We start from the raw sequence: 16,040 nt of genomic DNA on the forward strand, positions 1-16,040 counted from the left end.
TAATGCCTGTCCTCCACCTCTGGGAAAACTACTGTTAATATTTCCTTCCAAGTTTTTTAAAGTTTTTTAACGTATATAACATACACACATACATATAATGTTTATAAGATTGAGATAACATTTTTCTAACTTGCTTTTTAATTAAATACATCATAAGCATTTTCCAATTAATTAAATATTATTTGAAACTTTGGTAGGCACATAATCGTCTATCTTATGGATGCACCTTATTTTATTTAAACAATACCCTGATGATGTTAGACATTTGCTTTGTTTCCATATTTCTGCTATTTTAAGTGATGCTTTAATAAACATACTTGATATAAAACATGTGCATATTTATTTTCTCAGACATATTCCTAAAAGAAGATTGTCAAACTGCCCTCCAGCAAGGTTGGTTTTACTACCAATAGTAACTTCGAAGAATACTTGTTTCATTTTATGCTCAATAAGTCTAATCATTGAGGAGGATCTGCCGGGGAGGGAAAAATGGGGAGGTATTAGTCAAAAGGTCCAAGGCTTCAATTATGCAAGGTGAGTAAGTCCTAGAGATTTACTGGGGAGCAGAGTCCCTAGAGTTAGAAATACTGTATTACATACTTAGAAATTTCCTAAGAGGGTAGATCTTATGTAAAGTGCTCTTATTGCTAATGACAAACAAACAAAAGCAAACAAACAAACAAACAGGGCAGGAAGAAACTGTTGGAAGTGATGGATATGTTTACGGCATAGATCACAGTGGTGGTTTCATGAATGTATAATCATTTCTCAACTCATCAAGTCACATACATTAAAGATGTGCAGCTTCCTATATGTCTTTCATGCCCTGATGAAGTGGTTTTTTTTTTTTTTTTAAAGAGAAAATCTGCTGATTGGCTAGCCAATTTTAATTTTTATATTTTTAAATATTTTTATACTTCATATTAACTTACAATTCATTGATTGCTAGTCAGAATAGAAGGTTTATTTTTAATGGCTTATTGGTCATCAGAAAGGGGACTATATGTTGCTTTTCTGTTGTTGGAATGTTCATCTTTTAATTACTGATTTCAGTAACGCTTTTATTATTAAGGACTTTTTTTTTTTTTTTAGCTATGGCATAGATAGCAAATAATGAGTTTTAAAGAATTAAACAATGAAGGAAACAGCGAGCATGCAGCAGAGACTGGCTAGCCACTCCCCAGGCCTGTCTTCTTCCTTGGCCCACAACTAGACCACATTTCCCATCATCCCTTGCAGTTGGGTGTGGTCATGTGACTGAATTCTAGCCAATGGAATGTGAGTAGGAAAAAAAACCACACACTTTTAGACTTGGCCTGTGAAAACCCCATGGGCCATATTCTCTTCCTTTTCCCCAACCACAATCAAGCTGATTGCAGTGGACTGCACATAATGGAAGAAACCTGATCCCTGAGCATGCACGTAGAAATCCCCCTTTCCCTACTAAACTTCACATGAGCAAACACTAAACTTTCGTAAGTCATTGAGAATGGGGATTTTTGTCGGGTAGGACCTTGTATTACACTATCCAGAACGCTTAAAAAAAAAAAAAAAATTCTACTCCCAGAAATCTATTATAAAGAAATGGTCTGAAGTATGGACAAAGATTTAAGCACAAAGATGTTCTTTGCATATTAATTACAATAGAAAAATATAGAAATAACTAAAATATCCAAAAATAGGCAATGTTTGTTAATATTATTTTTAATAGATAACATTTTCACAGCATTTACTATGTCTGACTCCTTGCTAATATGCTTTGCATGCATTATCTCATTCAATCCTCAACCTATATGTTAAACTCTGTTATATCCCATTTGACAGATGATACGAATCAAAGAATTATAGGTTAAATGCTTTCCAAAAGTCACACAGCTAGTAAATGGCAGGCCTCAAACCCTGATGTAAGTCTAAAGCCTACATTCTTAACTCCTATTCTATGAAATGTAAGTATGTAGACAATGAATTTGGTCAGGACTTACTCCAGGTACAGAGGCTATCATCTGCTTGCTCAGGATTGTTGACTCAGCTAGTTTGGTTCCAGCATCTGCACAAATAAACTAATAAAAAAAGTGAAAGGACAATTATTTTTAAGGGTATCTGGACAGTAATAAGTCATTTATCATTTTATTAACTTGGTTTAAATTAATTAGAGTTATTTTCATGACAATCTGCCTTGGATAGATCAGATTTGCTAATCATGATGGTTCATTCCTACCAGAAACTCAGAATCACAGTACTAAAATTAATACACAGAGTCTTACTTTACCCAGACTGTTAAGTGGCACTGAAATGGTGCATTCAATCAAGGAAAAAATAAAAGATGTCAGCATTGTCAGATTTATTGAGAAGTCATTCTATTTATTATTTAGTACTTCTTGACAGTTACTGTAAGCACATTTCATACAGTTTCATGATTTCTATTATCATATCATATATTTAGAAAGAAACCAGAAGGCCGGGCGCGGTGGCTCAAGCCTGTAATCCCAGCACTTTGGGAGGCCGAGATGGGCGGATCACGAGGTCAGGAGATCAAGACCATCCTGGCTAACCCGGTGAAACCCCGTCTCTACTAAAAATACAAAAAACTAGCCGGGCGAGGTGGCGGGCGCCTGTAGTCCCAGCTACTCCGGAGGCTGAGGCAGGAGAATGGCATGAACCCGGGAGGTGGAGCTTGCAGTGAGCTGAGATCCGGCCACTGCACTCCAGCCCGGGCGACAGAGCAAGACTCTGTCTCAAAAAAAAAGAAAGAAACCAGAAAAACAATCAACCTCAGAGTGAGTATTCTATCTGTTTCTTCCCCACAGAGGACCTTCAGCATCTCATCTTCCTGCCCCTATTCATCCACATGTATCCTCTGTGCTGATAAAGACCCCCACTCCTTCCTTGGGCACCCAGAGGACTTTTCACACACTTCCATTGTACCAGTCACCACATCAGACTGCAGTGACTTATGAGTCTATTTCTCAACCTGCTATGAGCTCTTCAAGAGCACAGGCTTGATGCACCTCATCCCCAGCACTAGCTTGGTGCCACACACCTCAGAGGGGCTCAGTGAGAGTTTACGAAGCAAATCCATTAGCCAGTTATGACTTGAGAGCATTACAAGAATGCATTTGCCAGATTACAATTTAATTTGCTTCATTACAGATTTTGACAAGTGTTTCTCACTTAATGCAGGCACTCAACTATTTATTAATAGTCTTAGGAAAAAAAATTAACCATGAAGTAGAGTTTGCTATAAGCAATTAGCTCCTGTTTAATTTATATTTCCTGGCCTCTGGCCAGTAGCCTTAACAACTTTGGGATCTGAAACTGCTGCTGTGCAGAGTTCAGAAGTTTCAGCAACAATTGCTCCACCTTCTCATTTATTCTGTTCTCATACTGGAAGGCAAGGGGAAGCTGAATGGGTCAGCAGGCTCAGTCCCTGTCACACTGGGGAGAAGTAATAGGAACTAGGGTCGCAGAGTAAATCTCTAGGAGGCCTGATAAGGAACCATGGAACAAAGGAACAGAAACTAGCATATTATCAGGCTAGTCAGGGGTTTAAATCTAAGCATTATTAACAGGTAGCAGGTTTTGGCTAACTGGGTACACCTCTAAGCCAAAGGCCTCCTGAGGCCAAGGAACCCTTAGACTTCAGGCTCAGGGCCCAGAGCTGGTCTTCAAGTATGGGAGGGGTGTCCTCCATGGAAAGCATGTAAGTGTATGTAACTGAGTGGGGGAAAGAGGGCATAAGCAGAGCTGTCCCCGAGAGCTGTGTGACAGGAGTGGACACAGTTCTCCACATTAACATTCTGTCATTTCCATTTGCCTCAAATACAGTTACAGAAAACTGAAGAATCTATTTAGCCATTAACTCTGAATCTGGCATAGAAAGTGGCAACTGGCAACATCCTGGGAACACCTAGCATTTTCTATTATCTTATTCAGGTTTGCTATGTCTGCTCATGTAACTTAAGCTTATTTCTAATGTAAGGAAAAGTAAATAAACCAGGTTTTAGAAAATGAGAAGCCTTTAACTCCAGCCAAAATCTATAAGTAAAAAAAACCAACCAACCAAACAAACAAACAAAACCCTGAAATATTTGGTAGACATCCACAGTGAACAGCAGGAACACTCCCAACGCAGCCTCCTGGTAGGGATTGCATGTTTTCCCATAAAATTCATTTTCAAACGCTATCTAGGCCAGGTGTGGTGGCTCACGCTTGTAATCTCAGCACTTTGGGAGGCTGAGGCAGAAATTAGCCGGGTGTGGTGGCACATGCCTGTAACCCAGCTACTCAGGAGGCTGAGGCGGAAGAATCACTTGAACCCGGGAGGCAGAGGTTGCAGTGAGCCGAGATGGCACCACTGCACTCCAGCCTGGGCAGCAGAGCGAGACTCTGCTTCAAATAAATAAATAAATAGCTATCCAAGTCTTCAGTCTAAGACAAACAACTTATAATTGAGTTCCAAAACCTCTGTGAGGACATCAGTATTAATTTTGATTAAGTTCTTTACAACAGAAATGATACTGCATAGCTAAGAAAGGCCACAGGGGAGACAGAGCCATATCTACTGTGTGAGGTAAGGGGCGCACTTAGAGCTGTCTCTTTAAGGATGGTTTAAAGTCCTGGACCCCACTCGAGTATGCTTGCACGGCCTGGATGGGCCCTCGAGGTCAACATAAGGTTTGTGAAGAAGGAAAATTTTAAATGTCTATATCTCCCTTCAGTGGATGACTTTCCCACCCACGATACTCAGTAAAGTGCAATGCAGAGCATAATGGAAGCACATTTCAGCATGGTTAGCAATCACGCAGCATCAAGATCTGAGGTTGGATCCAACTGTCTGATTTATGAGAACTCTTACTAGTCAGAACTAATCAAAAATCACCCTAAAAGTAAAGGAGGTGCACAGAGAATCTGGCATATCAAAGGAAATAAAAGTGCATAAGCCTCAGAAATCATCTATTATTTTTCATCCATGCATTGTAATCCAGCATATTTTTACATCAGATGCACAACTAAAACCTTACTAAACCTTTCTGTCTTTGTTTTATACGGCTGCCAACCATAAACTGAAAAAAGAAATCTATTATGATTTTATAGAGCTGCTCAAAATATAATGCTATTACAAAAATCAGAGAAGGAAATGATGACTGCTGTTGAAGGAAGAGTTCCGTACTTTGAGGGAAATTGGACACTGAAATATGCATTCCCCCACGAATGCAACAGAAACACGATATCTATTATGTGTCATTACTAAATTCATTATCAAAATGATACCCAAAACAGTGTCTTCACCTCTCATCTCATAGAGTGATCAGACTGTTACTAACTCAACTAATATTAATAACCCCATTCAATGATAACTCTGTGAATTAAAAACAACAGCTGTTCCTCCACCAGTTCTCTGTCCTCCAGTCCACAATGAACCTATCTTTAAAAGAAAACCTTTCTTCAACAATATGATTTCTCATAACTTCAATATGCAGGTATATCCCACAGAGTGGGAGTGACACACGCAAATCAGCAGAATAACTACTCTCTCTCTCTCTCTTTTTTTTTTTTTAAGATGGGATCTTGCTCTGTCACCAGGCTGGAGTGCAGTTGCGCGATCTCGGCTCACTGTAACCACCGTATCCTGGATTCAAGCAATTCTCCACCTCAGCCTCACAAGTAGCTGGAACTACGGGCAGATGTCACCACACCCAGCTAATTTTTGTACTTTTAGTAGAGACGGGGTTTCACCATGTTAGCCAGCATGGTCTCGATCTCTTGACTTTGTGATCCGCCCGCCTTGGCCTCCCAAAGTGATGGGATTACAGGCGTGAGCCTCTGCGCCCGGCCGAATATCTACTCTTGACACATAATAGGAGCTAAAGAAATTCCTTTTGATTTGAACTTAAATAGTCTTTATGGTGGCTATTAATGAGTTATCACTTATTATGAAAACTCTATCTTGAGAACAATTATAACCTATTACACAAAAAATATCCACAGCAAACCAGCAAAAGAGAAAATATTGGAAACAAAAAGCAAAAATGTCAATAGATCTGAATTAAAATAATGTGCTAGTACATCTGTCCAAAATGCAAAAGGAGAACTATGCCCTGGGGATCAACAATTTGGACTCTGAAATGACATTTTTCTATTCAGCAAGTTCTTTCCTATCTCCACGCCTCTTTTCCTTTAAAAAGAAAAAATCCACTTGAACATTTAAGGCCACCCAACTTCATATGTAAATTCACACATAAACTTTACATATGTAAACTTCATATGTAAGAAAACTTTATATGTAAACAACAGTGGTCATGGCTAGACAACCACTATAGAGCAGGCTGGGGAATTCCCCATGACGCCAGGCCTCCAGGGAGAACTTCTAGGAATTAAAAAGCAGATTGGTAGCAGTTGCTCTCTTGACAGGTTTAAAACTTGGATGATTCCACACTTCTTGGACAAGCATTCTATTTGTTCTTTAAGGGTTCTTTCTTACTGCCAGAGTATTTGGTAACACAAAGGTATGGTCCATCTATGAGAAGAACAGAAATGGTTCCATCTTAGTGAGCTCATCTACCTACTGTTATTCATTAGAAAAGTAGTAGAGGAAATACCAGCAGTTCCCTATGGGGTGAAAGAATGAATGGGAAACGCAACATTGGAGCAACAGACTCTGTTTTCAGCATGGGGACTGGTGTCATTTGTGATGGATCACCTAGGGAGTTTTTCCTTCTGGTTACTGATTTTTTTTTTATGTTTGCAAATTGCATTTTCAGTTAACTATATCCACCCTCACTGGGTGGCCTTCAGATGATGGTCACTGATATCCATAAAGAAAGTCACTGTCTGCTCCTGGCAGATCATCTGTCCCTGATACAAGCTTGGTTGTCCAAGTGCCAGGAGCTGACAATGCTCATAGGTAAAGGGGAAAGGTTCCTCTGACTCCAGTCTAGATCTCTGGCCTAAAAGAAGCTTCCAGAGAGCAGGCTGTCATTTCCACTATTCTACAGAGAACACCTGGAGGACCCAGGCAGTCAAGGGCAAGAAAAAAGCAATTGAGAAACCTTACAGAAAGAGGCAATAGGCCAGGCGCAGTGGCTCACACCTGTAATCCCAGCACTTTGGGAGGCCAAGGTGGGTGGATCACGAGGTCAGGAGATCCAGACCAGCCTGACGAACATGGTGAAACCCCATCTCTACTAAAAATACAAAAATTAGCTGGGCATGGTGGTGCATGCCTGTAATCCCAGCTACCCAGGAGGCTGAGGCAGGAGAATCGCTTGAATCCAGGAGGTGGAGGTTGCAGTGACCCAAGATTGCGCCATTGCACTCCAGCCTGGGCGACAAAGCCCATTTTTTGAATGAAAGACTCCATTTCAAAAAAAAAGGAACTACGCATAAGAGAAACAATGTTTCCCCTCATCCCATCTGATATGGTTTGGCTGTGTCCCCACCCAAATCTCACCTTGAATTGTAATAATCCCCCCATGTGTCAAGGGGCCAGGTGGAGAAAATTCAATGGTGAGGGTGGTCTTCCCCATACTGTTCTCATGGTAGTGAATAAGTCTCACAAGATCTGATGGTTTTATAAATGGGAGTTCCCCCTGCACAAGCTCCTTTTGCCTGCTGCCATGTAAGACGTGACTTTGCTCCTCATTCACCTTCACCGTTGATTGTGAGGCCTCACCAGCCATGTGGAACTGTGAGTCAATTAAATCTCTTTCTTTTATAAATTACCCAGTCTCAGGTATGTCTTTATTAGCAGCATGACAACAGACTAATATACCATGTGTGGCCCCATAGAAGACTTCTCTCCATGACTTAGGCAGGACCACAGGGCAGAAAAGGGAACTACTCTGTTTTAAGGCATGCCTCACTTTTATTTCTCTGATTAGAAATAAAAATTGCTTAAGAGTTTATGGAACAAGGATTTGTTACTTTGAAATGGCTTAAATTTATTTTTCCCTTGGTGCTGAAACCCAGGAACAAACTATGCTCAACATTTTTTGTTGGAGAAGACTGAAACATTTCCATAAAGTTGTTTTTCCTGGGCATGATCTGAAAATGTCTCCAAAATACCCCTTCAATCTAAATAATTTTACAACTTGACATTTTTTAACTTAATGATTTCAATGACAAGGCACACATTCGTTTTAAAAAGATGAAATGGCAGATGAAAACCCATAAAACACATTCGGAAGTATCTTTCTGCTGTCTTTCTTCTTAATTTGTTTTTGTTATTTATTCACCTAACTGTGATGCAATAATCACTGTCTTTGTGGTTTCCTTAAGCACTGGGTAATTTAAACTGTCAGTGTTCTTTTGGCATCTTGTGACAAGTGCTTATTACTGTTGACTAATGTATTTCATTGAAAACCAATCTCCAGCAGTTACAGTATGGAGTGCTAGACCCCAAGAAGATCAGCCACACAGATCTGCTCTGCTCAAGACAAAGGGCAATTAAGGGAATGCTGTTCACCATCCGCAGGAAAGCACCTTCAGTGCCCTGAAGTCTAGGTGGTTTTCAGGTGGCACATCCCCAACTGCAACACTCTTAGAAGCAAGTGACCTCCAGACACAGTCAGGCTGCTAACCTTAAATCCCTCCCGGGATATTTCCCTAAGCCCTGTTCACCTGCCCTCTCCTCCAAGTCAGTGTAGATCCCATGAATCTTCAAAAAGATCTCTTTGGGCCGAGAGCAGTGGTTCACACCTGTAATCCCAGCACCTTGAGAGACCAAGATGAGTGGATAGCTTGAGTCCAGCAGTTCAAGACCAGCCTGAGCAACATGGTCAACCCCCATCTCTACTAAAAATATCTAAAAAATTGGTCAGTCATGGTGGCCCACACCTGTAGTCCCAGCTACTTGGGAGGCTGAGGTGGGAGGATCACTTGAGCTAGGGAGGCAGAGGTTGCAGTGAGCTAAGACCGTGCCACTGCATTCCAACCTGGTAACAGAGCAACATCTTGTCTCAAAAATGAATTAATTAATTAAAATTCAATAAGTGAAAAATCTTGTTTTTCTTGTTTGTTCTCAAAGGCAATGTTGCTGCTGCTATGTGAGCAGAAGGGCCTGGCCAATGCAATCCACAGAGAGAAATGCAAAGTTCGTCTCTCCTTAGGAGCACAGATATTTTCTGGCTGTGACTTTGCTTGTCTTCTTCCTGGGCTGTCCAGCATCTTGGTATAATAAGAGCCATTTCATTCTGATGACATCATGCCCCGTATCCATTGCTGTCATTTTCCAGCAATCACTGACTCGCTGAGGGTTCAATGTGTCCTAGAAAGCCCTTCAAAGACAACTCAACACCATTCATTGAAAGTACACCAACTTTTTAAATAAATCTCAAGCCTTTGAGAAAAATTCAGTTCTGATCCTAATGATTTGTAGTCTCTGGAGGGGAAGTATGGAGCCCAGGCAGTGGTTATTCAACAGTAAATGACAAGGGTTGTTCCTCATCTTCTCTACCAGGTCAACTCCTGAACTTCTGTGCATCCTTCAAGGTCCATGTGAACTCTCTTCTACAAACAACACTTCCTTACTCAGTACACATCTCTACTACTACACCTGTTGTACTATGTGGGAATTTTTTTTTAAATTTACATGTCAACTTCAATTGCTAAATTGTAAACTCCTGGAAGGAAGAGGTCATGGCTGATTCTTCTGTTCCTCAGCACCCTGCAGAACATCTGGCCCATGTCAGGCCTCATAATGCTTCATAAGCCTTCCTCCGTGTCCTAGGTTCAGTTAGCCACTCCCTCTTCCATAGTGTTTTATACACCATGTAGATTTTCATGAGAGTAGTTAGCACATTATCAGGATATGCATGTTACATCTCTATATTCCCAGAACCCAGCCAAAGATAGGTGGTCAGTAAATATTTGTAGTGGGAAATACTGCTGAAGAGTCAGATGTGGCCAGATGATGGAAGACCTGGATAGTTCAGACCTTACGAGGTCACTCTAGGTTTCTGATGCAAGACTGATGTGCATCAGAAAAGTAGAGTTTCAGCAAAATTCCTCTAGGCAGCCACAGGTCAGAAGATTGGCTTGGTGTGGAAAGAGATGAAGGAGGTGCAAAAAGCTAAGAGCTGTTACAGTAATCCTCGTAAGGGATGGAAAGGGCCTGTCAAGGCTGTGTGTTATACCAAAGGGAGCTGGGCTGTGAGTCCTAACACACTGAAATCAGGTGCTTGATACTACCTGTCACTTAGGCCAGCACTGTGATCTTGGGCAAGCCAGTGAACCACCTCCTGCAGTACAGAACCAATGCTTCATGAGGCTGTAAAGATTAAATGCTTAACACATAATAGGTCCTCCATTAGTGTTCCCTTCTCTCTCATGTCTCCAAATGAGTACCTACAATTCAGGGAAATCTGTCTAGTTCCTTGATACCAAGCTCCCATATTCCTTCAGTTATTTAACCCTCACCTTGTAGGCCCAGACTCTGGGACTGGTCTTAATGCTCATCAGCAAGTGCTGACACAGCTGTGATGCAATGGCTGGGCACTTTACCCAAAGGCCATTGAATGACACCCTGATCCCAGCTGTAGCTCATGGCCAAGTCTCTAAATCTAGCCTCAACCCTTGGGTGAGAGGCAGGGTGCCAGGTTACCTGAACCCCTGCTGATTCCTCTGGCACAGCCAGTCCACTTTTTCTCAACCCTATCCTCATCCCATTATCCCTAAATGTACTCCACCAGCCTGCCTAAGCCTCCTTTATGCTTGAAGCCAGTCAACCTCTCTAGGCTGAACCCTAATCCCAGGCAAAGACATTTGTCTGTACCCTCCAGTCCTTTGTGACCCAACTCAAATGCTACTTCCTTCATGAAGTCTTCTCTGATTTCACATCATAAGGGTTGGGATCCATGCTGCTTTCAATTTCTCCCTAGGACTTTGTTTACCTCTCTCTCTCATGTTACTATCATAGCCTGTTTCAGGTCATCAAAACCTGCATGCCTACCTAAGATGCTGAGTTAAGGACAACAGAGTAGAAGGCTTTAGTCCCTCAGAAGCCCTAAAACCAAAAGAATAATTGTTGACAGTTCTCCAAAGCCTGCCTTATAGTGGTCCTCGGCCTCAGTTGTCCCCTGAGGGCTGAAGTGTACCTATCCCCCACCATGGGTACCACTCAGTGCACCCTGCCATTTGACTGTCTCTGGCCTGGCCTAACCTCTGCTTCACTTCTGCTTCACAGAGATTTAGGGACCGCCTATACTCATTTGACTCTGCAGTCAGACCTCAGCCTGTTCCCCGAATTCTGGTCTCAGGCCTGTCTCAGCTCTGGTGACTGACCTGCCCCTCTAACCTACTGGATCACGCATTTCTTGGGGACAAAAATTATTGTTTTATTCTTCTTTTTAACCCCCACAGAACTAATTCCACAGTAGGAACAAAATCAATACTCCTTCTTGGACATTTTTAGCCAGGGGAAGTGTCAGGTGCATACTATTAGTTCGGTCATGGTCCATATAAGATATATTATTTCTCATCTCTGGGCAAAGATGTTTAGTTTTATGCATACACTCTACACCTCCCTTAATTTTCCCAAACATACATGGATCTCATGAAAAGTTTTACAAATCAGGCATAAGCTTACCTGGACGAGCAGAAGAAGGTTTGTATCTGGTAAAGGAGATTTGAGTTTTAGGGCCTGCAGAAGTTCTAGAACAACACTACGAGACAAGTAGAATTTATCTCGTTCCTAAAGAAAACAAAACAGAAGGAGGTAAATGATTTTAGAAATTCAATTAGAGTAGATCTATGTCAAAAGAGCTTCCAAAAGATCCACAGGTCAGAAATAAAAAATAGTATTTAAAAACGCATAATGAAGTGTCCTCAAGAAATAAAATTGGAACTAAAGAAAAAAAGGCATTTTTGTTTGTGTAATGAGTTTACAGAAGCACTGAGGACAAATAATTTAATGGATAAGGAAAAGATAGGTTATCTCTTAAACATTGATGCCCCAGTATTTGGTTCTTATTCACAGGAAACAGGTTCCAAGAACTGCAGCAACTAAATCAGTCTAAAAGTATTTTTTTCAATACAAAATTATTTAGAGAGAAACATATACAACTCTTTAAAGTATTCTGTGACCTCTCCAAGGAACTTATTTCTGAAATGGACTATTTCAAGCATCCAGAAAAATGGAGAGAATGGAATAGAGTATGCACCTACCACCCATCTTTGTCAGATCACATCATTTTGCTTTATTTGATTTATCCTTTTTTTTGGAATCCTAGCTTCTTTCATTCTTTCTTAAATTCATACATAATATTTATACATATTTATGGGGTACATGTGATATTTTGTTGCATGCACAGAATGTGTAGTGATCAAGTTAGAGTATTTAGGCTATTCATCATCTTGAGTGTCTACTATTTCTATGCGATGGGAACATTTCAAGTCCTCACAGCATTTTGAAATGTACAATATAATGTTGTTAGCTATGGTCACCCTACTCTGCTATCGAACATTAGAATTCATTTCTTCTATCTAACTGTATGTTTGTATCCATGAACCAAACTCTCTTCATCCTCCCCCGACACACCCTTCCCAGCCTCTGGTAGCTATCCTTCCATGCTCTACCTCCTGAAATCAATTTTTTTTAGCATCTACATATGAGTGAGAACACATGATATTTGTCTTTCTGTGCCTGGTTTATTTCACTTAACGTAACAAACTCCAGTTCCATCCCTGTTGCTTTTTCTTATGGTTGAATAGTAGTTCATTATGTATATATACCACATTTCCTTATCCATTTGTCCATTGATGGACACTTAGGTTGACTCCATATTTTTGCTATTGTGAATAGTGCTGCAATAAACATGGAAGTGCAGGTATCATTCTGATACACTGATTTCTTTTCATTTGGATAAATATCAAGTAGTGGCATTGTTGAATTGTAGGACAGGTACTTTGTAGTTTTTTGAGAAATATCCATACTGTTTCCTATAGTGGCTTTTATAATTTAAATTCCTACAAACAGGGCGCAAGAGCTCCCTTTTCTCCATATCCTCGCCAGGATCTGTTATTTTTTGTCCTTTTGATAATAGCCATTCTAACTGGGGTAAGATGATATCTCATTGTGGTTTTGATTTGCATTTCCCTGATGATTAGTGATATTGAGCATTTTTTTCATATGCCTGTTGGCCATTTGTAGGTCTTCTTCTGAGAAATGTCTATTTAGGTCCTTTGCCCCCTGTTTAGTGGGGTGATTTACTTAGTGGGATTATTTATTTAGTGGGATTATTTACTTTTTTTTTTTTAGACAGGGTTTCACTCTTGTTACCCAGGCTGGAGTGCAATGGTACAATCTCAGCTCACCACAACCTCTGCCTCCTGGGTTCAAGCAATTTTCCTGCCTCAGCCTCTTGAGTAGCTGGGATTACAGACATGTGCCATCACGCCTAGTTAATTTTGTATTTTTAGTAGAGATGGAGTTTCTCCATGTTGGTCAGGCTGGTCTTGAACTCCCAATCTGTGATTCACTTGCCTCGGCCTCCGAAAGTGCTGGGATTACAGGTGTGAGCCACCGCGCCTGGCCCTGTTTTTTGTTTTTTTACTGTTGAGTTGTTTGAGTTCCTTGTATATTCTGGATATTGATCCCTGGTTGAACGTTGATTCATCCTTTTTAAATAATAAATGTCACAGAAACAGGTGAAGCTACCTATATGGTGCTCTCTTTTCTTTCTTCCTTTCTCTCTTCTCTGAAGTGGCCACTATTCTGAATCTGGTACTTATCGTTTCATGTATGTTTTTACACTTTACGTCTCCATTATAATATACAATATTGTTTTGCATTTTTTGACTTTCTGTAATGTTATATTGTGCATATCTTTCCACAACTTGTAATTACTCACTGCAATATATTTTTGAAACTAATCCTTATTGATATGCGGAGCTCTGGTTCTTCCAACTCAACAGCTTAAAACATATAATTGTATGAATTTACCAAAATTCATCAATCAGTCCCCCTCTTGATGGAATGTTGAATTGGTTTCCATTTTGTAAACCTTCTCTATTGCTGAATATAACACACGTGCAGAAAAGGACATAAAATATAAGTATATAGTTAAATAGATTCAGATGGCATGACATTGTAAAATAAATATTTGGTCTTCGATCCTGTATCTGACATACAACTCCTAAAATCCTTAGACTCTCCAAATTGATGTCTTTTTGTATGCTAATAAGTTGACTGATGGCTGGCAGCCTAGGTAGCAGTAGGAAGGGGACTGATCACCTGAAAGACCAAGGCACAATTAGAGAGTTGGGACTATCAGCCCCACCCTTCAACCTTTAGAGAAGGTCTTAGAAGGGTTGATGGCTGGGTTGATCACCAATGGTCAATGGATTAATTGACCATGTCTACATAATGAAACCTCCATAAAAACCCAAAAGAAAAGGGTTTGGAGAGCTTCTGGATAGCTAACCACATGGAGGGTTCCTGGAAGATGGCATGCCCAGAGAAGGCATGGAAGCTTTGTGCCCCTTCCCATGTGCCTTGCCTTATGCATCTCTTCATCTGTATCCTTTCTAATATTCTTTATAACTGGTAAATGTAAGTAAGTGTTTTCCTGAGTTCTGTGAGCTGCTCTACCAAATAAATTGAGCCCAAAGAGGAAGGATCCCTAATTTATAACTAGTTAGACAAAAGCATGGGTAGAACAACCAGAGCCTACAGTTGTCAAATGAAGGTGGGAGATGGAGGGCAGTCTTAGGGGCTGAGCCCTCAACCTGTGAGATCTGATGCTATATCCAGGTAAGTAGTGTCAAAATAGAACTGAATCTATTCTGCAGAATCCATTGCTTGCTTTTTGGTAGGAAGAAATCTCCACACATTTGATCACAGAAGTCTTTGGTCTTGGCATCTGTGAGAGCAGAGGGAAAACATGGTTTGAATTTGAGTTTTTCCAGCCTCACAAGATGGACCGAACACTCATATAATCACCTCCCGGGCAAACGCACATTGCAAGTATCTCAGAAGCCCTGTGTGTCCTGTCTTAATCCTTTCATAATCAAAAGTAGAGTCCCTGTGGGGCTGTGCCCACTGTCTTTTCTTCCTATTCATTTTCACTCATTGTGTCTTGCCTCCTCATATGTCTGGTTATCTTTGATTGTGTGCTGAATGCTTTGTTAGGAAGATATTTGCAGAAATGATTTGCAGCCTGAAATGTTACCTTCCTTCAAAGAACTTTCTATTTGTTTAGTGACAGGGACACAATCACAGCTCACTGCAGCTTTGACCTCGTGGGCTCAAACGATCCTTCCACCTCAGCCTTCAGAGTAGCTGGAACTACAGGCATGTGTTACCATGCCCAGCTAATTTTTTTTTTTTTGTATTTTTTATACAGACAAGGTTTTGCCATGTTGCCTAGGCTTAGGGTTACCTTAATACACATACAAGGCTTGTAAGCTTGTAATATTTTATGTTGGGCTACCACAGGGCTTGACACTGAGCTGTGTCCACATGAAGGAAAGTTACTATGGGGGTGTCTTTACTTCGTGGTCCCAGCCAAAAATGTGTGGGTCAGGAGGCGTGGTATCAGGGTCTCCATTCTTGGTAGGTTCTGGATTCAGACTTTTGTCCCTCTAGCCTCTTGGGGCTTCCAAAACTGCAGCCTTTCAGTCACATCTAGATTGACAAACACTCCCAGGGTAAAAATGGCCATCAGTGCTGGGCTCACAGCTCTGAATTTCTGGGTTCTCCCTGATCTTAGCCTCATAATCCTTCTCTATATAGTTAGTATTTTGAAGAAGTTTTCAGAAAATGTTTTGTTCACTTTTTTCTTTTTACTTTTTAAGTTAACTGGGGAAAAGGTTCAAATTATCTTGTTTACCACCACCAGAAGAGAAAATCCAGGATTTTAATTGTCATTATACTAAACCTATGGGTTATTCTGTGAGAATTACCTGTTTTTACCATTCTGGGTCTCCATCCATGAACATAAAATCACTTTCCATTTATTTAACAATCTGTAACGCTCTTGAGTAAAATGTTCTGGTTATCTCCATAAAGTTCTTGCATATTCTTTTTTTTTTTTTTTTTTTTT

At 40.5% G+C, this 16,040-nt stretch overlaps 1 protein-coding gene across 2 annotated transcripts in view; it reads right to left on the reverse strand.

Annotated features, from left to right (window-relative positions):
* The window catches only part of UNC79 (unc-79 homolog (C. elegans)), a 357,370-nt gene that overhangs the window by 22,556 nt on the left and 318,774 nt on the right, over positions 1-16,040 (reverse strand). For both annotated transcript variants that reach the window (XM_011951565.1, XM_011951564.1), the window contains 2 exons: positions 11,585-11,689; positions 1,983-2,060 (listed from right to left, as the gene is read on the reverse strand). In XM_011951565.1, coding sequence (XP_011806955.1) covers positions 1,983-2,060; positions 11,585-11,689 — 183 coding nt within the window. The remainder of the gene's footprint in view (positions 1-1,982; positions 2,061-11,584; positions 11,690-16,040) is intronic.

This window comes from Colobus angolensis, unplaced genomic scaffold (assembly GCF_000951035.1).
Source record: "Colobus angolensis palliatus isolate OR3802 unplaced genomic scaffold, Cang.pa_1.0 Scaffold32, whole genome shotgun sequence".
Taxonomy (NCBI): domain Eukaryota; kingdom Metazoa; phylum Chordata; class Mammalia; order Primates; family Cercopithecidae; genus Colobus; species Colobus angolensis.